Here is a 24,048-nt window from a genome sequence, read left to right as displayed (position 1 = left end):
GACACAGGGCTCGAACCCACAAACCGTGAGATCGTGACCTGAGCTGAAATCAAGAGTCAGACGCTTAACTGACTGAGCCACCCAGGCACCCGAAGCTTTCATTATTTTAATTTCGGATCTCATAAATAGTTGGCCCAAGCAGCTATTGTCATTGTTCAAGCAACGGTGATTTTTTTTTCAAGCTTTTATTTAAATTCTACTTAGGTAACATATAGTGTAATATTGGTTTTAGGAGTAGAATTTGGTGATTCATCACATACATAAAATACCCAGTGCTCATCACAAGTGCCTTCCTTAATACCCATCCCCCTTCTAGCCCCCCCTTACCTCCCTCCATCAACCCTCAATTTGTTCTCTGTGGTTAAGAGTCTCTTATGTTTTGTCTTCCCCTCTTTCCCCCCCTTCCCATATGTTCATCTGTTTTGTTTCTTAAATTCTGCATATGAGTGAAATCATATGGTATTTGTCTTGCTCTGATTATCTTTCTCTTATTTTGCTTAGAATAATATACTCCATCTACGTCATTGCAAATGGCAAGATTTCATTCTTTTTGATGGCTGAGTGATATTCCGTTGTGTATTTATAAAACACATCTTCTTTATCCATTTATCAGTTGATGGACACTTGGGCTGTTTCCACAGTTTGACTGTTGTCAGTAATGATGCTGTAAACATCAGGGTACATGTACCCCTTCGATTCTGTATTTTTGTATTCTCTGGGTAAATACTTAGTAATGCAGTTGCTGGATCATGGGGTAGTCTGTTTTTAACTTTTTGAGGAACCTCCATTCTGTTTTTCAGAGTGGCTGCACCAGTCTGCATTCCCACTGACAGTGCAAGAGGTTCCCCTTTCTCTGCATCCTCATCAACCTCTGTTGTTTCCTGTGTTGTTAATGTTAGCCGTTCTGACGGGTGTGAGGTGTTGTCTCATCATGGTTTTGATTTGTGTTTCCCTGATGATGAGCGATGTTGAGCATCTTTTCATGTGTCTGTTAGCCATCGGGATGTCTTCTTTGGAAAAGTGTTCATGTCTTCTGCCCATTTCTTCACTGGATTGTTTGTTTTTTTGGGTGTTGAGTTGGCTAAGTTCTTTATAGATACTGGATATTCTTTATCCGATATGTCGTTTGCAAAGATCTTCTCCCATTCCATAGGCTGCCTTTTAGTTTTGTTGATTGTTTCCTTTGTAGGAGCTTGTTATTTTGATGAGGTCCCAGTAGTTCATTTTTGCTTTTGTTTTCCTTGCCTTCAACAATGTGTCTAGCAAGAAGTTGCTGCGGCTGAGGTCAAAGAGGTTGCTGCCTGTTTCCTCCTCTAGGATTTTGATGGTTTCCTGTCTCACATTTAGATCTTTCATCCATTTTGAATTTGTTTTTGTGTATGGTGTAAGAAAGTGGTCCAGTTTCCTTCTGCATGTTGCCATCCAGTTTTCCCAACACAGTTTGTTGAAGAGAATGCCGTTTTTCCGTTGCATATTCTTTCCTGCTTTGTTGAAGATTAGTTGGCCATGTCATTGTGGCTCCATTTCTGGGTTTTCTATTCTGTTCCATTGATCTGTATGCCTGTTTTTGTGCCAGTACCTTATTGTCTTAATGATTACGGCTTTGTGATATAGCTTGAAGTCCAGAATTGTGATGTCTCCCAATGTCTTCTTTTCTTTCCCAAAAGAAAAACTTTGCTTTTCTTTTTCGGGATTGGTTGGACTATTGGTGGTCTTCTGTGGCTGCATACAAATTTTAGGATTGTTTGTTCTACCTCTGTGAAGAATGCTCATGGTATTTTGATAGAGATTGCAGTAAAATGTGTAGATTGCTTTGGGTAGTATTGACATTTTAACAATGTTCTTTCAATCCATGAGCATGGAATTTTTTCCATTTTCTTTGTATCCTCTTTGACTTCTTTGAAAAGTGTTCTCTAGTTTTCAGAGTACAGATCTTTTACCTCTTTGCTTAGGTTTATTCCTAGGTATCTTATGGTTTTTGGTGCAGTTGTAAATGGGATCGATTCCCTGATTTCTTTTTCCGCTGCTTCATTATCGATATATCGAACCGCAGCAGATTTCTGTACAGTGATTTTATATCCTGCGATTTTGCTGACTTCATGTAGTCTAGCAATGTTTTGGTGCAGTCTTTGGGGTTTTCTATACAGAGTATTGTGTCATTTGCAAACAGTGAAAGTTTGACTTCCTCCAAGCAAGGACAGTTTATGACAGCTTCGTGGAGCTATAGTTTCCACAACCATAAAATGTCCCCGTTGTAAGCACACAATTTAGTGATACTTTGTAGTAAATTTACAGAGTTGCTGTACTCCCTGAGTACCTGCTCCGTCTCTCATTCCTGTCTTCAGGGTGTAAGGGTTCCCGTTTCTTCACATCCTCCCTGACTCATGCCGTTGTCCCTTTTATTATAGTCATCCTAGTGATTGTGTAGTCGTGTTGCATTGTGGCTTTTCGGCAGGGACACTTTTGTTATTAGGGTTTTTTTTTTTATTGTATTAAAATGCATATAATATTTCCCATGTAGCCGTCTTTAAAGTGCGTAATTCAGTGGCATTTGGAGTATCCAGATTTCGTAAGCACCATCCATTTCCAGCACATTTCATCACCCCCGAAGGGGACTTCCTACCCATTAGCACTCACTTCTGTTCCTCCCTCCTCCTCGCCTCTGGCGACTACCCATCTGATGTGCTTTCTATCCCTATGGATTTATGCGTTCTGGATATTTCACATAAATGGAATCCTACAATACGTGGTCTTTTGTGAGTGGTTTCTTCACTTCTTTCATGTTTTCGGTGTTCATTCACCTAGTAGCATGTATCAGTGCTTCATTCCTTTTTGTCCTTTTTTAATGTTTGTTTATTTTTGCGGGAGAGAGAGTGCAAATGGGGAGGGCAGAAAGGAAGACACAGGATCCGCAGCAGGCTCCAGGCTCTGAGCTGTCAGCACAGAGCCCCACACGGGGCTCAGGGCTCAAATTCACAAACTGTGAGATCATGACCTGAGCTGAAGCTGGACGCTTAACTGACTGAGTCCCCCAGGCGCCCCGGTACTTAATTCCTTTTTAAGGCTGAATAACATTGCACTGTATGGATATACCGCATTTTCTTTTTGTCAGTTCACGCATTGGTCATTGGTCATTAGATTGTTTCCACCTTTTGAGCGCTAGGAAGACTGTTAGTGTGAGCATTTGTATACAAGGTTTTTTGTTTGTTTGTTTTTTTTTAATTTTTTTTTTCAACGTTTTTTATTTATTTTTGGGACAGAGAAAGACAGAGCATGAACGGGGGAGGGGCAGAGAGAGAGGGAGACACAGAATCGGAAACAGGCTCCAGGCTCCGAGCCATCAGCCCAGAGCCCGAAGCGGGGCTCGAACTCACAGACCGTGAGATCGTGACCTGAGCTGAAGTCGGACGCTTAACCGACTGCGCCACCCAGGCGCCCCAACAAGGTTTTGTTTGAATACCCACTTTCACTCCTTTTGGCTGTAAACCCAGGAGTGGAATTGCAGGGTCACATGGTGATTCTGTGTTTACCTTATTGAGGACCTGCCAGCCTGTTCTCTAGAAGGGACACCTCGTGTGTGACAGAGGGTGATACCACTGCTTACACTGGAACAACAGGCACGAACTGGGGCTGTTTGGGGCAAGACAAGACGCATGGGCGTCCGTGCCCAGCCCAGCCCCTCCACCTCCTCTGTTCCCTTCCCTCCTGGTGTTAGCCACCACCTGCCGGTGTGCTTGGTTCCCTTGAATATTCTTAAACGTCTATTCCGTGCGTATCTTTTCTTGCCCCTGGGGCGTTGAAGTCCCAAGTCTGAGAGAGAAAAGAAAATCCCTAATGCAGTGACCATCCTTTATTTCTTTAAAAAAAAAATAGGGGTAAAATATACACAACACAGAGTTTATCATTTTAACCATTTCTAACTGTACTGTTTTGCAGTGTTAAGCACACTCACGATGCTGAGTAAGTATCACCTTCATGCATCTCCGGAACTTTTTCCTTTTCCCCAGCTGAAACTCTGTTCCCTTTAAAAGCTAACCCCTGTTCCCCTCTCCCTTCAGCCTCGGGCAACTACATTCTACCTTCTGTCTCCATGAATTTGCTACCCTGGCTCTGAGCTGTCGGGACCTCATGTAACAGGAAGCATACGACGTTTGTCCTTTTCCGACTGGCTTATTTCACTTCGTGTAACGTCTTTGGGGTCCATCCATGTTGTAGCCTGTGTCAGAATTTCCTTCCTCGTTAAGGCTGAGTGATACTCCACCGTGTGAATAGACCACCTTTTGGCATCCGTTCATTGATCGATGGCCACTTGGTTGCTTCTCCCTTTTCGCTGTTTGTGAATAACGCTGTTAGGAGCGTGGATGTACAAATAGGTATTGAGGTCCCTGCATTTGCTTCTGGATATATATCCAGATTTGGAACAGTTGGGTCATAAGGTAGTTCTGTGTTTAACTTTTTTGAGGAAGCTGGTTATGTATGTTTTTATCAGATGCACCGTAAACATGCTTGTATATTTTGTACCTTAGATGTTTTGGATTCCTTTCTTAGATTTAACCCTGTATGTGAGAGTACTGGTTTAAGGGCCACGACCAATTTTTGGTTCTCCAGACGTGCTGTCACGCTGTTTGTGCAGCTGTGAACACTTTAATTACGATCACACGGACACTGGCTATTTTCATGTAAAATCCCCCCCCCCCCCCAATAACTTAATAGTGATACAATCTATACTTTTAAGAGAAATTATCAAGAAAATCGGAAAACCAAAAGTATTTTTATTCTATTTGTCTCTTACTAAAAAAAAATTGCTTTTCTTTTTAAGTTTATTTATTTTGAAGGGACACAGTGCAAGTTGGGGAGGGGCAGAGGGAGAGAATCCCAAGCAGGTTTCTCTCTGCCAGTGCAGAGCCTGACACGGGGCTTGAACCTCTGAAACCGTGAGATCATGAGCTGCGCTGAAACCCAGAGTCAGTTGCTTAAGTGACTGAGCCACCCAGGCGCTCCTAAAACGTATTCTAATGGGTAGTAACACTTCCTATTTTTTGTGCAGGTTTGACTTTGGGCTGGATTTATACGCATTCATTTTTCCTTTTAAAATATCCATACAGTTCAAGCTGTATGTCTTACTTTTAGAATCAGTCCAACCTGTAACGTACTATCCTCTGCTTTTCTAGGTCTCTATACAAAGCCCACGGGAGGCACTATTTCTGAAAAACTGGATTTGGTCTTGCCATTTGGGGGCCTGCGTAGCAGGCTCCTTCCTTGACTTTGCCCTGCCTCTTGCCCTCTCTCGTTGCACCACAACCTGGCGTGTTCGGCCGGACGGTGCCGGGTCAGTTGCACGTGACTGCACTTGAGCGTCATGTCACAGACCCTACCTGGACACGGCCATTGGGCAGATCGGCTGTCTCTGCCGCAGTGTTCCTGCTGGGGTAGGGATCATCTGAGCTGGTGTTCATGTGTGATTATGTGAGAGCTCAGAACCTGACACCTAGTCTCTGTGGAATTGACCCCATGTGATTGTTGATCCTTTTTCTTAGAAAGAGTTGCTTCTGGTGGCACTTAAGGCCACAGCCATTGCTTTTTCTTTCTGTAGTTTTGTTGGCCTTTTCTTTCCCATTCCATGGGGGTTTCTCTGTGTGGCCCTGCCTGTCCTGGAAACCCCCTCTGCTGCCCACAGCGAGGGAGCTGGCCCTTAGTGGGGCGAGGCGGAAGAGGAGGAGAAAGAAGGGTTGTGCCTGTCTCTTTGGGGCTAGAATATGAGCTGAGGCGCTGCATGGGGACAGGAGGGACCTTGTGTCTGGTCCCTCCACTGCTTAGCCGTGAGACACCCCCCCCCCCCCTTTTCCCCTCTGTAAGGGGAAGGGGTGGCTGAGGACGGGCTCCCTGAGAGCTCACAGCCGTTCTCGTGAGGGGTGTCAGAACGGTCTTGAGTGGAAGTAGGCGCAGATCAGAGGTGTGGGAAGGACGGAGCCCACAGAGAAGCCTGTTTGCCCTTGTGTTCTGTTTGCACGTTGAGCCACGCGCCTTACTTATTGGTGTTGTTTTTAAAGAAGGCAAATGTAGTTAACGAAAACCACCGAGGCTGCCAGCTCGCAAATGTTGGTGTGCAAGAACCTGTCGGAGGTACTTGACATAAAAGCCAGTTCCTGGTACAGAAGGTCTGGGGTGGCACCTCGGGAGCCACCTGAAGACCCCCTCGTAGAGAAGCCCGCCCGTTGGTAGTGTCACCCCCAGGTACGGTTTTCCGGAGGTTTCCTCAGCACAGATCAGTGAAGGAAGGGAAAGGCTTGCTTGCAGATTCCTTCCCTAGAGGATCTTCACCAGGACCCGCCAGACTGGGAATGAGCCATGTGTGAATTAGGGTTGGGAGGAAGTGGGCTGGGGTGTGGGGTCCAGCTCGGCCCCTTACGAGCAGAGTCACTTGGGCTCCTCACATCACCTCTGAGACTCGGGTTCCCTCATTTGTAAAATGTGTTCTTCATCCTCACCGTGCCTGCTGGTTGGTGAGGGTGGATGACGTTCAGGAATAGGTACACGTGCTTTGGGTCATTCCGCAAGTGTTTATTGAGCGCCTACTGTTTACCAGGCAGGGTGCCGTGTAAACCGTAGGGCACAAATCAGCATCCAAGATGGCACTGTCGCTTTCCGAGGCTTCTCACGTGCTCGGCCGTGTACCAGTCTCGGGTCTGTTGCCAGTTGCTCAGTGACATTTGGGCGCCTCCTCAGCCTCTCTGAGTACAGTCTTGTCTTCCGTTAGATGAGATGGTTGAGCCAGTGGTTTTTAGCTCCAGTGGTCCCTTTGTAGACCAGCGGTCCCTTTGTAGGTTGTGAAATCATAACTTTTGTGGTGTAGACCGTAACTCCTAACACAGTTCCCCGAACATGCATAGGTAAGGCTCTCAACTGTGTAACCCTATAATAGGAATTTTCTAGAAAGACACCAGTTACAAAGTATCACATGTCTCTGGCACCAGTATGGCGTGTGTGTAAGTCTTTGAATCTGCACCCTTTCATCTTAATAATTTCAAGAAAAATGAATTGTTTCCAAGTCTGTACAAGTGGTTTGCAAGTGGCCCAGTAGGAGAGGGGTCTTGTCTCTTGCCGTCTTGCAAACATTGCTGCAGGTTTACTATCACTGCTAAGCTTAATGGGTGGTAAGAAGCTTGCTTCCTCAAGCACAGCCCTGGGGTCACACTGTTCAGCCACCGTCCTTGTGGCCAAGTGGAAACTTGGTGGGTAAAGAAATGGAGTGGGGTTGGGGGGGGGGACGGAATAGAAAACAGATGGGTAGAATAGGGCCAGTTTTTATGAGTTAAGGTTCCTTTACTTTTCTTTGATTGCCACCTTTAATGTCGCCTAGAACATTCTCCCAAGGCGTAGAGTTGGGGCATCATGGGAAATCCCAGAGCACAAACAGGAGGAACACACACATGCTTAATTTGACCCTCGGGTGTTTATAAATTTTTATTTTTATTTTTTGAGAGACAGAGGGTACAAGTGAGCAAGGGGCAGAGAGAGAGAGGGAGAGAGAATCCCACAAGGGGCATTGGGGGGTGGGGTGGGGAGAGAGAGGAGGAGGGGGAGGAGGGGAAGGAGGAGGGGGAGGAGGAGGGGGGAGGAGGGGGAGGAGGAGGAGAGAGAGAGAGAAAGAGAAAGAAAGGAAGGAAGGAAGGAAGAAAGAAAGAGAAGTAGAGCTCACCTGATGCGGAGCTTGAGCTCACCAACTGTGAGCTCATGACCTGAGCTGAAGTCAGTTGCTTAACTGACGAGCCACCCGGGTGCCCCGGGTGTTTACAAAATTCTGAGTGAGTGTCCGACTTTTAAAAATCAAGAAATCTGTAAAAAGGCAGGTTGAGGAATCAGCATATCCAGGGCCACGAGCACCTTGTGGCTGGAGCAGGATGTGCTCTACACACAGTTCTTGGTCTGGCTGCTCACACACGTGTGGGCAGGAATAGAGCTTTTCTGCAACGCCACGCCTTTGTTCCATGGATGCAGAAATGGAGCTCCCGACGGAGGAAGATGGAGCTTGCCGGGGTGACAGGGAGAAGTTGGGGACGGAGCCAGGCCCGGCGTCCCCCCCTCCAAGCTCCTGGAACAGTGCTCCTGCTGTACCTGGGCCTCACGCACCTTCCAGCAGGGGGCAGTCATGCTGCTGGCGTGCCTCACCATCTGTCTCTTCCCCGACTTTCCCCTGCCCCTCCCTTCCCTGACTGTGCCAGTTTCTTCTCAGAAAGCCTTCCTCTTTGTCCGGCACGGTTCCCTTTCTCCTTTTGTTCTTTCTCCTCCCCCTGCTGTTGCCCCAGGATCTCCCGGAGCCTGGGTGAGTGTTTAGGACGCTTCTCCCCTACATTTGTGCACTTTCCTGCTCTCCTGGGCCCAGAGCCCTCCAGCTCTGGCCTGCAGACAAGAGGCCCCAGAAACCCCTATGGAGCCCACCGCACCCCATCTGGGGGTGGCCACCGCTCAGAGCATGTAACTGCGTGGTCCTGGATATGTCGATTTCTTCTGAGAGGCCAGGGATCTGTGTCTTTACATGAGACTCCCTGATTTTTAAATGTCAGACACTAATTTAGAGCTGCCTCCTCTGCTATAAAATGTTAAGCTTTATCTCAGGTGCCTGGCAAGTTCCGTGAAGACTGCCGTGCCACCTGTGTATCAGAGGGGCCTCTTCTAGCCCCTCTGTGGGAGGGAGGATCTGGCCCCAGTCGGGTGTCGAGTGGACGTAGCTGCACTTTTAGCCCCTTTTAGCCCCCTGCACTTTTAGAAGGCCTCTGAAGGGTTCTACCTGCGAACAGGTGAAGAGATCTGTTGTGTTTTGCTCCCAAAGTGTTGCCGTAAGAATAGGGGGCCTTGGATGGAATCGGTGTTTGCTGCGTGATCGAGGGGACATTCACTTCCCAGCGGGACTTACCTCTGTGCTGAACAAAAACCTAGGGGGATGCCAGGAGGGGCCTGAAAGCACTTGGCACTACGCGACTCCACCTCCCCTGTGCCGAAGGCTGGGCCTTGGTCCATCCCGGGGACATGGGGCTGCCAGACTAGCCCTGCTCCCTGTTGGTGATTCGTCCTCGCCTTTGTGCCCGTTATTTATGGAGCGCTCAGTGAGCACTTACTCTTGCCCAGCTGGCTGTAAAGGTGGCTGATTCAGTTCTTTCTCCTGAGGGGCTTACAGTTAGTGAAGAGGGGATTACAGAAAACACTCATAACATTGTAGCGAAATAGTCGATGATGTACTACATATATAGCCACGGGACAGAAGTCAAGGAAAGCTTGAAATACAAGGTGACATTTGAGTGGTATTTTGAGATGGAGTTTGCTGGGCAGTGAAGGGCATTCTAGGCAGCTAGGACAGCTGGTGTCAAAATCAAGATTTGTGAAAAACTGTGCTTAGCAAATGTTGAGAAGTTGGTGTGGCTTAACTGAAGGGGTACTGGAGAAAAGAGCAGAGACTGCACTTGATGAGAAAGGCCGTTTTAATAGAGACTAAGGTAATAGTGGCTTCAACAAGGTAGACATTTCCTTCTTCCCCTCTTACAAGTCCCAGGGGCAGATTGGACCCCACCAGGTGGTCCCAGGCACCCTGGGTTGCCCTGCTGTTGCCTTTAACTTGTGTGGCTGAAGGTGGTTTCAGCACCAGCCCCCTCTCTGTATCCCACAGCTGGAGAAGGCGAGGCTCGGGAGCTCTGTGAGCATCCTGATAACCAGGCACAGGGACATACCGTACTGCAAGGAGAGATGGGAAATGTAGTTTTTAGCCGGGTAGCCACGTGCCCAGCCACACCTTGGGAATTACGTTACCAAAAGGAAGAAGTAGAAATTGGGTATTGGGAAACGTCTGTCCCCACAGCTTCTTAGGAAGGCGGGTGTGGGCTGAATCATGAAGTACTTTATAGGGAGCTGGGAGGCTTTTGGTTTTTTTTTTTCCTTTCTTTAAGTTTATTTATTTTGAGAGAGAGAGAGAGAGAGTATGAACAGGGGAGTGAGGGGCAGAGAGAGAGAGAGAGAGGGGGGGGGGGAGGGAGGGAGCGAGGGAGAGAGAATCCCAAGAAGGTTCCACACTGCCAGCATGAAGCCCCATGTGGGGGCTTGAACTCACGAATCATGAGATCGAGACCTGAGCCGAAATCAAGAGGTGGATGCTTAACTGACTGAGCCACCCAGGTGCCCCTGAGGAGCTGGGAGGTTTCTAAAGCAGGGCAGTGCCATGTTTTAAAAACATCTTTCCACAGATGGGTCCAGGGGAGGTGTGGCTGGCAACCATAGAGCTGTTGTAGTAACTGGAGAGTGGAGAGATACGAAGGGCTCAGTCCACCCTGACAGCCGGGGTGAGCCTGGCCTTTCGAAGGTTTTACATGCTGGGGGCTCAGTGGGTTCTGGGCTGTGGTTGCTGCACACTTGCCAGAAGCCAGGGACCTGTTGGGGTCTGAGTTTAATCAGTAGACTGATACCTTATCCGAGAACACGTTTTAATGTTAATGATGTGGCTTGGAGCTTTGGAGAAATGATGACCATTAGGAGCATAAAGGGGTCCTTTCCTCTAGGTTTGGCCAACAGTGTTCTTTTACACCTTGAGCTTGAGTCAGTAAGCCCCAAGAGAGGGGGCAGGGCCATCCTTCTCAGGCCCCTGATCCTTCGTGGTCCCGCAGACAAGTTACTTTACTTCTCCGTTCTTCCCGTGCTCTGGAAGGAACATTCTGACATCTCCCTAATTTGTTAGCGTGTTTATTTTTATTTTATTTTTTTTTTATTTAAAAAAAAATTTTTTTTTCAACGTTTTTTATTTTTTGGGACAGAGAGAGACAGAGCATGAACGGGGGAGGGGCAGAGAGAGAGGGAGACACAGAATCGGAAACAGGCTCTAGACCCCGAGCCATCAGCCCAGAGCCTGACGCGGGGCTCGAACTCACGGACCTCGAGATCGTGACCTGGCTGAAGTCGGACGCTTAACCGACTGCGCCACCCAGGCGCCCCTGTCAGTGTGTTTAATTGAACATCCCGACCATACTTACGAAGTTGTCTCCCTGTTTAGAACAAAAACTTCCCTATCAGAATATGCTGGGAAATCGTCAGCATTTCTCATGTGCCTGCCTGGGAGATGGGCTGCAGAGGGCAGAGGGAGGGGCACGGCTTTCAGTCGGACAGCTGAGGCTTCTCGAATGGGATCTGCCACTTACCTGCGTGGCCTTGACCAACAAGATATTCCATAGCCCCTGTGAATCTCCGCTTCTGCATCTATAAACCAGAGCCAATATTGTGTGTGTCCCAGATTTCTTGGAGGGTCAGGGAGTGCCCTGAAGGCAGCTGGCTTGGGCCTGCCACAGTGCAGAATTCCTGGGGAATTCTCGGAGGCTCTCTTACTATGGTTACTCAACCTCAGGCCTTGGTACGTCTTCTCCATGCAGCAAATGTGGCGTCCCCTCCACTGGAGGTCCCCAGGGCTTATGGTCTCTATAATCCTTCCCTATGCTCTGATTCTCTGGGCCGTCCAGGCAGCTGAAAACTTGCCGTGTTTATATGACTGGTCACATTATGGCAAAATCAAATACACAGAGTTTTTTAAAAAGACATTTTTGCACACTCTCGCTTTTTGATACTTTATCTCGCCGGCCATCATGTGCTTCTAGGAAAATGATGTCTCTTGGGCATAAGGACCCACATTGTAAATAGGTTGACCTTCAGCCCTGGAAATGTGGAAGGACAGGTCAAGGCTCAGAGTCTGAGCAGCTGCCAACATGCTCAGAAGTGACACGTTATTCTTAGAAGGGATTTTTGTTTAAGATTGTTGCCTTCCCCACCACCCAAAGCAGTGACGCTGGAAGATTCTAGCCTGTTGTGAGGGTGAGTCACTCAGGAATGTGTTGGTCTCCTGCCTCTCTCCCTAGGCATAGGCTGGCACGGTCCTTTGTGGAGCCAATCCACGTTCAGTTGAGAGATGCCACCAGCTGGGCGTCAGCCCTCCTTGACCCCACGTCCCCTTTTCACAAGGCTGCCATTTTGTAGTCATGAGGCCTGTCCTCAAGACGAGCATTGTGGGAACTTACTCTTCACCTGATTGTGAGAGAAGGAAATATTCACTTAATTATGGGCCCATCTTGAGCCTCTTGGTGGCGTTTTGTTCTTGGCGGGAGGTGGGAAGAAATAGGACATGTCTGTCTTGAGGTTGGGCTGTGGGCTCTGTCCTCGGGGAGGAGGTGACTTCTGTTCGCGGCAGAGCGGCTCCGGTCTGGTTTTCACTGGCTGCAATGCCAAGAGCACTTGCAGTGGCATTTCCCACGTTAGGCAGAGAAATCAAATGTTCAGATGTTGTCCCCACCCCCACCTGCCAGTCCCAGAAGCTCCAAGTAAAATTCTAAATGTCTTCACTTTGTATTTATTTTCTTCTCTTTCGTCAGTGCTCGAGAAACCACACTGACTTCCTGAATCGAGATGCTCTGCAAAGAAGCTTTGCAAATTAAATTGAGCAAGAAGAGGGTGTGTGGGGGTGGTAGGAGGTAGAGGGAGTCTGACAGGTCTCAGTGGGCTCCTGCCCAAAGGGAAACACTGGGTCACTGAATGCTCTCTTTACCTGTGCTTCTTTGTTTTTTTTTTTTCCCCCCTGCTGTGTGGCCTTAGACCTGAAGGACACAGGAATGTAGGTAAGTCTCTGGCATAGCTATTCTTCTGGGCACAGGTGTCACACTGTTGGAGTGTGAGCGGCCACATGGCCACATGGCCACTGCCCCGCCGCTGCCTTTGCCTTGGTTCAGCCCAGAGAGGAGCAAAGGGACCGGTCTTCCCTGCTGTGCCGGCTTTGGTCTCCAGCAAACCCCTGCCCCGGGCCCTTCCTGCTCCCTCTGCCCCCCCGCCCCCAAACTTGCCGCACCCCGGGACCAGCACCCCGGGACCCACACTGTTTGCTCCACTCATTTCCTCTGTGTGTATTCAGGCAGGACCTTCCTCCTTTCCTTCGATGCCTCCTTCCACGTCCTCGGGCATGACTCATAACTGTGATCTCTTGTCAGCACCTCTTCCTTATTTCCCCTCGCTGTCGTGTGGTTTCGTTGATCTCCAGAGGGTTTTCTTCTCCTCCCTGCACTTCGGAGAGGGACAGGGGATGGGAGATTGAATCCTCTGCTCTGCCCTCCACCTTGACCCAGTCCCCCACCTGTGTTTACTACTGCAAGGCAAGACCATTGTGCAATAACCTTCTGGAGAATTGCTCTTATTCTATTCTTATCTTTTGAGTGGTTTTTCTCTTGGAAGGCTCATTCCTAGAACACGAGACCGAGTTAACTCTCTTCTTTTGTCCAGCCATGAGCACCGTAGGTGCTTCGGTTTATTTATGGGTTGATGTCAGAATCAGCTGAGAGATAATCAGCACTCACCCATTAGCATTTATTATTTTTTAAAGTTATTTGTTTATTTTGAGAGAGAGAGAGAGAGTGTGTGTGTGTGTGCTTGTGGGAGGGGCAGAGAGAGAGAGAGAATCCCAAGCAGGCTCTACACTGTCAGCACAGAGCCTGAAGCAGGGCTCGAACTCATGAACCATGAGCTCATGACCTGAGCCATAACCAAGAGTCAATGCTTAACTGACTGAGCCACCCCGGTGTCCCCCCATTAACAATTATTTAATTCATTCTTCCTAGGGGTAGAGAAATTGCCTAAGATTGGGCTTATCCTGGGTACTTTGATTTTTTTTTTTTATAAGTTTAATTAAAGGGTCTCTTTATTTAAAAAAAAATTTTTTTTTTAACGTTTATTTATTTTTGAGACAGAGAGAGACAGAGCATGAACGGGGGAGGGTCAGAGAGAGGGAGACACAGAATCTGAAACAGGCTCCAGGCTCTGAGCTGTCAGCACAGAGCCCGACGTGGGGCTTGAACTCACGGACCGCAAGATCATGACCTGAGCCGAAGTCGGCTGCCCAACCGACTGAGCCACCCAGGCGCCCCTAAAGGGTCTCTTTAATGTGCTTTATATCGATTGATTCACCTTCACAGGCCTTATGGTGCACCCCCTGAGCGCAGTCTGGGCCAGGACCTATGAGGGGTGAGGGGGTACGGGTGGTGGATTGAGGACAACTAACTGTTGATGGAAATTTGCCATCTCGCAGGGAGATGGGTTGAATACTAAACTACCCAGAGGACCGAGCTTAATAAGGGCAGCAGTTGAAGAGCTGACAAAATGCTGTGTGAATATAGAAGGGAGGAGAGAGGTTAGCTCTGCTTGAGGTGTCCAGAACACCGGCATATCTGGGAAGAGGTGGTATCCCAGCTCTGCCTTGACGGAGGGACACCGGTTACTTTGGTTGGAAGCCCCACAAGAGTACAAGCGTCGCAAGCACAGGACCATAACTGTGGTGTTTACTGTTGCATTTCCTAGGTCTCTGGGACGCAGAGTGTATTTGGATGGATGAATGGAAAGAAATATGGGTGGATAAACAGTTGAGTGAATGAATTAAATGGAGGCAGAATCCTACGTGCGGGGGCTGGGGGGTGGCTTGAATGGTAAGAGTGGCAGGAAGAAGTTGGGCATATTGGTGAAATTCTAACTGGTTTGGCTTATACGTAGAATGATTGAAAGAGAATGGTCGGAGGAAGGGTCGGGAAGGATGACTGAGCCCAGAAAGCACGGGAGTTGTGGCTTTACTTCGAAGAAAGTGGGTGGCTTTGAAGAAAGTGACTATTTCAGGTGGGTGTTATAAATTTTGAGAATGGAATTTAAGTAGGAAAAAGACGCCCGACGTGGCCTCGCCTGGCCTCTCCATACTGTGGGTAAGTAGCCGAAGACACCTGCCGCGGCCACAAGGTCATTCAGTTCAGCAGCGAGGCCGAAACCAGTCCGGGCTCTCACCTTGCCATCTTCTTGCCTCCAGACGTGTGCAACAGCACCGATCTTCCGGAAGTCGAGATCATCAGCCTGCTGGAGGAGCAGCTGCCCCATTATAAGTTAAGAGCCGACACCATCTACGGTTATGACCACGACGACTGGCTCCATACGCCCCTCATTTCTCCAGATGCCAACATTGACCTCACGACCGAGCAAATTGAAGAGACGCTGAAGTACTTCCGTGAGTAGCTCCCTTTGGTCTGGTCCGTGACGGGCTGTGCTGGTTAGCCGTGGCGCCACGTGGGACCTTGTACTGCTTAGCAGGTCTTACGGCCTACCATTCGTGGATGAGTGTGCCAAGAAATGTGGCAATAGGATTTAGCTACATGCAAGGCCTTGACTTCAAGTGTTCCGAATAGACGTCTTAGAGTGGTGGGGACTAAGTATGAATTTTCACGTGAGTTCGTTTTCTCCTAACTGTACAGGAGAATTTGAAAAGGCTCCCATTTCCCCCCCTTATCAACATACCATGTGAGAACCTAGAAACCCTCACCGGGAAGGAGTTTGCATTTAAACCAAAGGTACCGGGAACATCTTGGCTGCTTAGTATTATTTGTATGACACAGCAAGACACATTTACCAAGGCTGATAGTTTATTTTGCATTTTTTAATTGAGGTGTAATTGACATATAACATGATATTAATTTCAGGTGTACAACATGATTCAATATTTGTATCCACTGCAAAACGATCCCCACAGTAGGTCTTGTTGACATCTGTCCCTACACATAGTTACAAAAAAAGTGTTTTTTTTTCTCATGGGGCGCCTGGGTGGCTCAGTCGGTTGAGCGTCTGACTTCGGCTCAGGTCATGATTGCTGCTATCAGCATGGAGCCCACTTCAGATCCTCTATCCCCCTCTTTCTGTCCTTCCCCTACTTGTGTTCTTCCTCTCAAAAATAAATAAGAAACATTAAAAATTAAAAAAAAATTGAAATAAAATATTAAAAAAAATTTTTCTCATGAAAACTTTTAAGATCTATCAGGAATTGTAAATACGCAGTATAGTGTCATTCACTGTAGTCACCATGCTGTATATTATATTCCCATGACCTATTTATTGTATAACGGGAAGTATGTGCCTTTTGACTCCCTTCACCTATTTCTCCTACCCCTTCACCCCAACGCCCCCCAACTCCCTGCCCCTGGCAACACCAGTCTGTTCTCCCTATCTGTGAGCTTGGTTTTCCAAGGCTGATGGTTTCTGTGTGAGAGCCCACTAGGCTGGTTATTCAGGAAAGTCACAATGCTGCTCCCACAGCAAAACAGTCATGCCTTGGGCTGCAGAAGCTGACACCTGGTAGGGTGAGGAGCGTACTAGGGTTTGTTTGTTTGTTTTTTCTCCCAGTGTGTGATGCCAAGGGTGTGAAACCTGATTTTGCAGATTTGGGAAAACATGTGATAATTTAAAAAACTCATGCTCATGATGTTTCCAGTGTTCGTTCCAGAGGTGCCTTTGTAGAAATAACTGTACCCTTTAGAAATTCAGTGTAGCCCTATCAAGTCGGTGGGACAGACCAGCCCTCCTTGGTCATGATACCTCAGACTTTGGAAAATTCAGGTTAACTTTAGCCTAGTCTAATTGGTGACGTCACTTTCAAGGTGACATCTTTACATACCTGCGTGTCATTGTGCCACCTTTGAAATAAAAAGTACAGCAGTTCTGCTGCTGCTTGGTGGTAACTTGGTTCAAAACCAGCTCGTGATCCAGCTGTAAGTTTCTGTCACTATTTTTTTCAATAGAGAGTGATCTCCAGCGTTCTTGAATTTGTGAAATCGTTTATAATAAACAAGTTGGAACTTCAAGTTTCTCTCTTAGCATGTATCTGGGGCTGTTTTCACATTTTCTCTATTGGATGTTAATGAGAAAGGAATTTTGTTTAAACTGACCTGTGCTTTTATACTTAGGGCAAATCCTACAAGTCTCTGTGAACACTGTAGATATCAGTTGCGATAGGAATAAAAATGGAATTATCCACACCAGGGCAGATAGTTAGCATGTAAGACTTGTACCAGTGTTCACATCAGAGCTTTAGAATTTCCAGCATGTCTGGTTGGTACAGGAAGCTCTTTGCCAGTCACTTTTGTTGACTCACGGTATCTGTAACAACAAGAGACGTGGGGTTGGGTGGAAAACTGTGTCCGGAGTAACCTCCTTGGCAGGTTCTCTATTTGGTTCCTTCAGACTTCTCTGCGGTAGGATTCGCCACAGAACCACTTTTTCAAAAATCCCCGTGTGTTCCTTACTCTTCTTTACGAGACCCTCCTGTGATTCTGCAGGACCCTGCGTGGCCATTTCTGGCGCGGGAGGCTCCTGGGTCCCTTCTCCTGCACAGATTAAGCACGTACATTCGCAGCATCACGGGAACCATCCATGGGCGGTACTTAACTGTCTGCGGAGAACTTCCATTCGAATTGCCTCCTTCATCCCTGTGAAATGCCTGCAGTTTGGGCAAAGCTGATCTGATTATCGAGGAAGAGGAAGCATGGAGGGCTCCTAGTGTTTGTTCCATAGCACCGACCTCCAGCTCCTAAAATCCTTGCAACAGTATGCTGGAACAGGCACCATGGCCCGTTTCCACATGTTCATTCTGCTTTTAGTTATATATGTGAGAGAGGGAGAAAAAAGAAATCCTGGTGGATTTGGTAGTGGGTAACACAAATTATACTAAAATTGGAAGAAGCGAAATAAACACTGAGCAGAGATTCTGAAAATTCTTAAGAGGGTGGTTGCATCCCAGTCTTGCTTTGTATTTTCTTCTGTGGTACTTGCACTTAGAGCCAAGTAGGTATTGCTAACTGTTGGTTCAATGAATGACCAGAGGTTAACTCTTGTTTTTTGTTTTTATTTTTTTTTTATGTTTATTTGTTTCTGAGACAGAGAGAGAGCATGAGTGGGGGAGGGGCAGAGAAAGAGGGGGACACAGAATCCGAAGCAGGTTCCAGGCTCCGAGCCGTCAGCACAGAGCCCGACGCGGGGCTCAGACTCACGGACTGCGAGATCGTGACCTGAGCCGAAATGAAGAGTCAAGACACTTAACCGCTGAGCCATTCAGGCTCCCCCGCAGGTTAACTTAAATACAGCGTGCTCTTGAGCAAGACTTTCAAACTGAGGTCCTGGGACCTCAGGTCTGTAGAGGGAAATTGGGGATTGTGTGGACTTGTAAAGAAATGAAGTTACATCTTTCTTTTCATTAACTTCTGACTGAAATGCAGCATTTCCTTATACTATGAACATAGAAAAGAAAGCACAGTGGTATTAGCAGGACCTGTGACTTGGTCACCGATAGAAATCAAGATTTGCATGTCACGCTGCAGTGGAAACAGATACTTTGAAATACCGCTTTTACTCATCACTGCTTTGAAATTGCGTTCATTAGGTGTGCTGATAGATCTTGTTCTTTTATTCATTTGTTTGCTTGTTTATTTATTTATATTTGAGAGAGAGAGACAGACAGAGTGTGAGTGGGAGAGGGGCAGAGGGAAATGCAGTCAGAATCCAAAGCAGGCTCTAGGCTCTGAGCTGTCAGCACAGAGCCCGACATGGGGCTCAAACTTGTGAACTCGTGAACCTCGAGATCATGACCTGAACCCAAGTCCAGAGGCTTAACCAGCTAAGCCACCCAGGTGCCCCTCGATCTTATTACTTAATACATTGATAAAGAAGCTCTTGTATCACACACTTTTTTCAAGTTTTAGAAACTGCATTATAATACAGCTGGTTTCCTTTGTAGTCCTTTGTACTTTATCTTCTGTTTTCAGATCTTTCTTCTGAGGTGTCTGTGAGCCTTGCTGAGCTGGCTGAGAGGTCGGTAGAAGGCACAGATCAGGAGCCCTGCTGGGTGCGTGGTGTCCGTTTTGGGTTTCATTGTCTGTTTACACACGTGTAACCCAGGAGATACGGTGGCCACGGTACTGTGACTCACCAGTGTGTTAAATCAGTGGTGAGTTGTGTTAAGAAGATAACAACTGTTTCCTTTTAGATTTACTTTCTCATCAGTTAGAGCAGTGGTTCTCTGTTGTGGGTGGGAGTGGGGATAAGGGGTTACCCTAGGGGTTCTGATAATAGGGGATGAGGTAAAACTCAGCACCCTTTCTTACATGCCGTCCCCCAGACTAGAGACAGTGCTTTGCCTTTTGAATCTGGTGTTCAGCTGGTTTGTTTCTTTGTTTTTATTTTATTTTATTTTATTTTTTATTTTACTTTATTTTATTTTCCTTTTATTTTCCTTTATTTTATTTTCCTTTATTTTATTTTTTATTATTTTTTCATTTTTTATTATTTTATTTTTTATTTTACTTTATTTTATTTTATTTTATTTTATTTTTTTATTTTTTCATTTTTTCATTTTTTTATTATTTTATTTTATTTTATTTTATTTTATTATTTTTTATTTTATTTTATTTTTTATTTTACCTTATTTTATTTTATTTTATTTTATTTTACTTTTATTTTCCTTTATTTTATTTTCCTTTATTTTATTTTTTTATTTTTTATTTTCATTTTTTATTATTTTATTTTTTTATTTTACTTTATTTTATTTTACTTTATTTTTTTATTTATTTTTTCATTTTTTCATTTTATTTTATTTATTTTATTTTATTTTATTTTATTATTTTATTTTATTTATTTTTTATTTTATTTTATATTTTTTTATTTTAGTGGGCTCCATGCCAAATGTGGGGCTTGAACTCACGACCCAGAGGTTGTGAGCCACATGCTCTACCAACTGACTCAACCAGGCACCCTTCACCTGGTCTGTTAAGAAGTGTCCACATCTTTGAGTGTCTACCTTTGCCAGGTGGTAGAATGACCTTTTCAGACAGATTTTAACAGGCAGGTTGATTTTTTGACTCCTGATGAGTCTGCAGACGTGCCCATAAATATGGGATGTTTAGGCTTAGACGGTCTAAGAGGAAGAATGAAGAGTCAACTTTGCCCTTAGTGTGTATGAGGCACTGTTTCTAATTCTTTACATGTATCTCATTTAATTCTCACACTGACCTCTGAGTGAAAGAGTTTTGCTGCCCCTGTTCTACAGATGAGGACACTGAGGCACAGGGAAGTTAAGAAACTCGCCCAGAGTCACACAGCTACCAAGGTGGGGTGCTGAGTTTCATACCTAGGTTGTCTGGTTTGGACTTCATATCTTAACTACTCTCTCAGCTAAACGAGAAAACAGTTGTAGTTTAAGAATAAAGTCCATTTGATACTCCTGAAATCATTGTTGCAACATGTGCTAATTGGATGTAAATGATCAACAATAAATAAATTATAGGAAGTAAAAAAAGAAAAAAGAATAAAGTCCATTTGGTAATCGTGATACAAAGAGCAAACCCTCAGTTTGAGAATATCAGTAGCTATTTGTTTACAAAATGTGTGTCCCACAGATTCAAAATTGAACTTTTTTTAACGAAGGTCACTGTCCTAAGTGAAACTCAGCTGCATGTAACTGAATTTCAGGGGGAGGTTTCCTCCCTCCTTCCTGTGGTTTTGCCTCTGTCCTGTGGTCTACAGGTCACACTTCCCCATCTCCAGTGGAAATGACTTGTGCGTGTGGCTGTCGACCTTTCTTGTCACGTAACATACTGCAGAAACCAGACAGGAAGGTGTCTGTCTTGGTAGGTAGCGATGATTCCTTCTGGTTCTTCATTTCCAGGGGCTGCTCTGTATGACTTTCTGATTAAGAAGCATTGGGTCGGGGCGCCTGGGTGGCTCAGTCGGTTGAGCGTCTGACTTCAGCTCAGGTCATGGTCTCACGGTCCATGAGTTCGAGCCCCGCATCAGGCTCTGTGCTGACAGCTCGGAGCCTGGAGCCTGCTTCGGATTCTGTGTCTCCCTCTCTCTCTGCCCCTCCCCTGCTCATGCTCTGTCTCTCTCTGTCTCAAAAATAAATAAAAACATTAAAAAAAAAAAAAAAAAGCATTGGGTCAAGAAATCCCTCTCTGTCTCAAGTGTAGAGGATTCTCTGACCACTTCACCTCTGAGTTTCCCTGGAATAATCTTTTCCCTAAGAAGAGAAGGTTATAAAGCAAATAAGGGTTTCAAGACACTGTTCCATTGTTTACTTTCACCGTAAGGTAATGCTGATGAATCAGCCCACAAGTATTTATTGAGTCCCTGGTATGCTCCTGTGATCCTTTGTGAACTTGACTTGTTTGAGTTCTGGATGAGGTTTTCTGGCTAAGGAAGTAGAAACATCTCCTGGATTATTGATTTTCTTCCGTTACCTAAGCAGGGACTTTGCACCGGGTTGGGCCAATGCAGGAAGTCCTCGAGGCCTCTGCTGGCATCCTGCACGGAGCTGCTCGCCCTGCTTGTGTGCGAGAAGTAGAGTGGGCTCTGGGAACCTGCGTATTCAACTAGGTCCCTGTGCCATTTTAATTTTTTTAAGTTTAATTTAAAAATAAAGATCATTGCCGGAGAACCTAAGGCCTGTGGCGAAGTGCCTCACGAAGCTCGTGCGCGGTGCCTGCCCTGCACGGGCCAGGGGTCACCTATGGGTCCTCCTGCCCTTCACGCTGGCACCTGGGGTTGGGCCCACGGAACGCACGGTCGATACCGTGCCCCCATGTCCACTGTGTTCGTTCGCTTGTGTCCGCGCAGCCCCAGTCATAACGAGCACGTGTATGAGCCTACGTGTTATGCTTTACCTGCCGATCAGAACTTACTGTGGGCCAGTGGGAGTCTGCAGGGGGCCGGGCATGAGGAGGACACAGGGCATCTGTGGGGGCTCGCTGGCCAAAGCGTCGGCTGGACCTCAGTGTCTGCCCCGGGCCACAGCTGGAGGTCCTGGTGCCTGGAGCAGGGCTGACCACTCTCTCTGGCCGGTCCCTGCAACCTCTTTTACCAGGTTGCCCTCTTCTTCAGAGCTTCTACATCAGTGACTGTCAACCCTGATGGACTGACAGAACTTTTACAAATAAGCCCACACGGGGGGTGCGTGGGTGGCTCAGTCAGGTAAGCGTCCGACTTCGGCTCGGGTCATGATCTCGTGGTCCGTGAGTTCGAGCCCCACGTTGGGCTCTGTGCTGTCAGGGCAGAGCCCGCTTTGGATCCTCTGTCACCCCTCTCTCTCCCTCTGCCCCTCCCCTGCTCACGCTCACGAGCTCTATCTCAAAAGTAAACATTAAATAAATAAAAATACAAATAAGCCCTCATTGCAATCTCCAGTAGGGGTGCTCTGCTTCTGGAAGTGTTGGTGTGCCCGGCCCGCATCTCTCCGTATACTCTCCTCCCAAGGCTTTAACTACCAGCTACGTGCTGGCGACTCCCAAATTTCTGATGCCCCTTCCTCCTCCCTCCCTCCCCTGCCCCAGGCTCCCGTTCCCAGTCATGGCTCAGCATGTCTTCTGCCAACACTATCCCCACCCCCGTCCTTACACACGTTTGTCTTGATAGATGTCACACGGTTCACCCCCTTTCTGTGTCCTGCTGGCCATCAGCCGGCTCTATTAACCCTTCGTGCACGTGCACCTCTGACCACCCCTCCGACCCGGCTGCCACCATCCTGGAGGAAGCCACCGCTGTCCTGTCCCCGGGCTGCTATAACCCTCTCCTGCTTCCACTTGGCTTCTCTGCTCTTCTCTTCTAATTCAGCAGCCCGGCTGGTCTGTTCTCGAGACCCCATTGGGCCATGCTGCTCCTTTGCCTCTCACTGCTCTTTGGATCAAATGCGGGGTCTTCTAGGACCCCGTGACCTGGCTCTTGGCCCTCTGCGCCACCGGCCTCACTGTGGCCTCCCCCTGCACCCTGGCCCCGCTGTGGACATTCCATGCTTGTCCTTCCCTGTTCTCTGATTCTCGACACAGTGTGCCCTCCTCAGAGAATCCTTCCCAGAGCGCCCACTTGTAGGGTCCCCCCTTTCCTTTTTTGCTGCCTTCATCGCTCTCCTCTCTCTCTCTCTCTCTCTCTCTCTCTCTCTCTCTCTGCTTAGGTCGTGATAACGTAAGCGTTAATAATAAAGAGTCTCCTCTGTGGGGTGCTTCCTGTGAGGCAGGCTGGCACTAAAGTGCTTTGCCTTCGTGAGCCTACAGGACACGTATGCTGGATTTGAAGTATGTGATCCTCTCCTCGTTACGCGACTTTTTCCGATACAGTGCAGTTGTGTATCCACGTTGAATTGGCCATTTAATCCTTAACTTGGTTTTTCAAGGTATTAAGCTCAGCTTTCATAGAAACAGCTCTGTTTTGTGCTATGCGTGAAATGAACATAATTATATAATAATATTAGTAGGCAAAAGGGACACGAAAGGGCTTGGGAACAAACACAAATGACCATTGGCAGGAAGGAGGTATATTCCTAAGCGCCCAAATGCCCAGCCTCGAGAAGCCGTGGTCTGCTGGCGAGTGGCGGCAGTGGGCTCTCCAGGGCCGTGGCTCCTGACGGCTGTAGGGCATTCCTTCTTTCTAACCAAAGCGAGGTGCCTCCTTATCGTGAGATGTGGTCTCCTAAGTGCTCTTGTTGGGGGGTGGGTACCAGGGTGATGATTAAAGATGAAAAGTCCTTATTTCCCACTGGAACTTTTTTTTTTTTTTTTTTTGAGAGAGAGGGAGGGGGAAGGACAGGGAGAGAGAGAGAGAGAGAGAGAGAGAGAGAGAGAATGAATATTGTAAGCAGGCTCTGTGCTCAGGACAGAGCCTGAGGTGGGGCTCGATCTCATGACTCTGGGATCATGACCTGAGCCGAAATCAAAAGTCAGATAGATGCTCAGCTGACGGAGCCACCCAGGCGCTCCCCAAACTTCTATTTGCAGCATGTATCTGTGTGTCCTTGAATTGTCCCTGGCAGAATTTTAGCTGTGCCTCTCCTCTGACCAGTCATCTCTGGTTTTGTTACTTTTCATTTTTGGTAAATCTCTTTTCCCCTTCCTCTGCTTAACTGTGGACCTTTGTCAGTCTTCTGTCTTGGGGTCTCCTGTCTCCCCCACCTCCTGTGATTTAGCTGTTGCCTCTCTGTAGGCGACTTCTGCATTTCTCTCTCCGCCCACGGGAAGTGTCACGTAAACCAAACACCGAACACCAGCGTGTCATCTTTATGTCGGCTTTTGTTCCCAGCTGCCTGCCATGCACGGAGGCCTCAGGACCCAGCAGCAGCCCAGGGCACGTGCCATGCTTTCTGTCCTCAGAGGCACCTCTCCCCTGTCCTACATCTGCAGATACTCAGTACACATTTCA

At 47.2% G+C, this 24,048-nt stretch overlaps 1 protein-coding gene across 10 annotated transcripts in view; it reads left to right on the top strand.

Annotated features, from left to right (window-relative positions):
* The window catches only part of TRAK1 (trafficking kinesin protein 1), a 158,282-nt gene that overhangs the window by 21,519 nt on the left and 112,715 nt on the right, over positions 1-24,048 (top strand). For 9 of the 10 annotated variants that reach the window (XR_009611951.3, XR_009611949.3, XR_009611950.3 and 6 more), the window contains exon 2: positions 14,858-15,052. Coding sequence is in view for 4 of the 10 variants with exons in the window: in XM_060638354.3 (XP_060494337.1) it covers positions 14,858-15,052 (195 nt within the window). In the remaining 6 variants the exon portion in view is untranslated. Of the gene's footprint in view, positions 1-12,485; positions 12,639-14,857; positions 15,053-24,048 lie in introns of those variants that run through there. The other variant, XM_060638359.3, reaches the window with a different exon arrangement.

Source organism: Panthera onca, chromosome C2 (genome assembly GCF_046562875.1).
Source record: "Panthera onca isolate mPanOnc1 chromosome C2, mPanOnc1 haplotype 2, whole genome shotgun sequence".
In the NCBI taxonomy this organism is placed as follows: Eukaryota; Metazoa; Chordata; class Mammalia; order Carnivora; family Felidae; genus Panthera; species Panthera onca.
The sequence above is the reverse complement of the archived record's forward strand: the minus strand, read 5'-3'. Positions and strand labels throughout refer to the sequence as shown.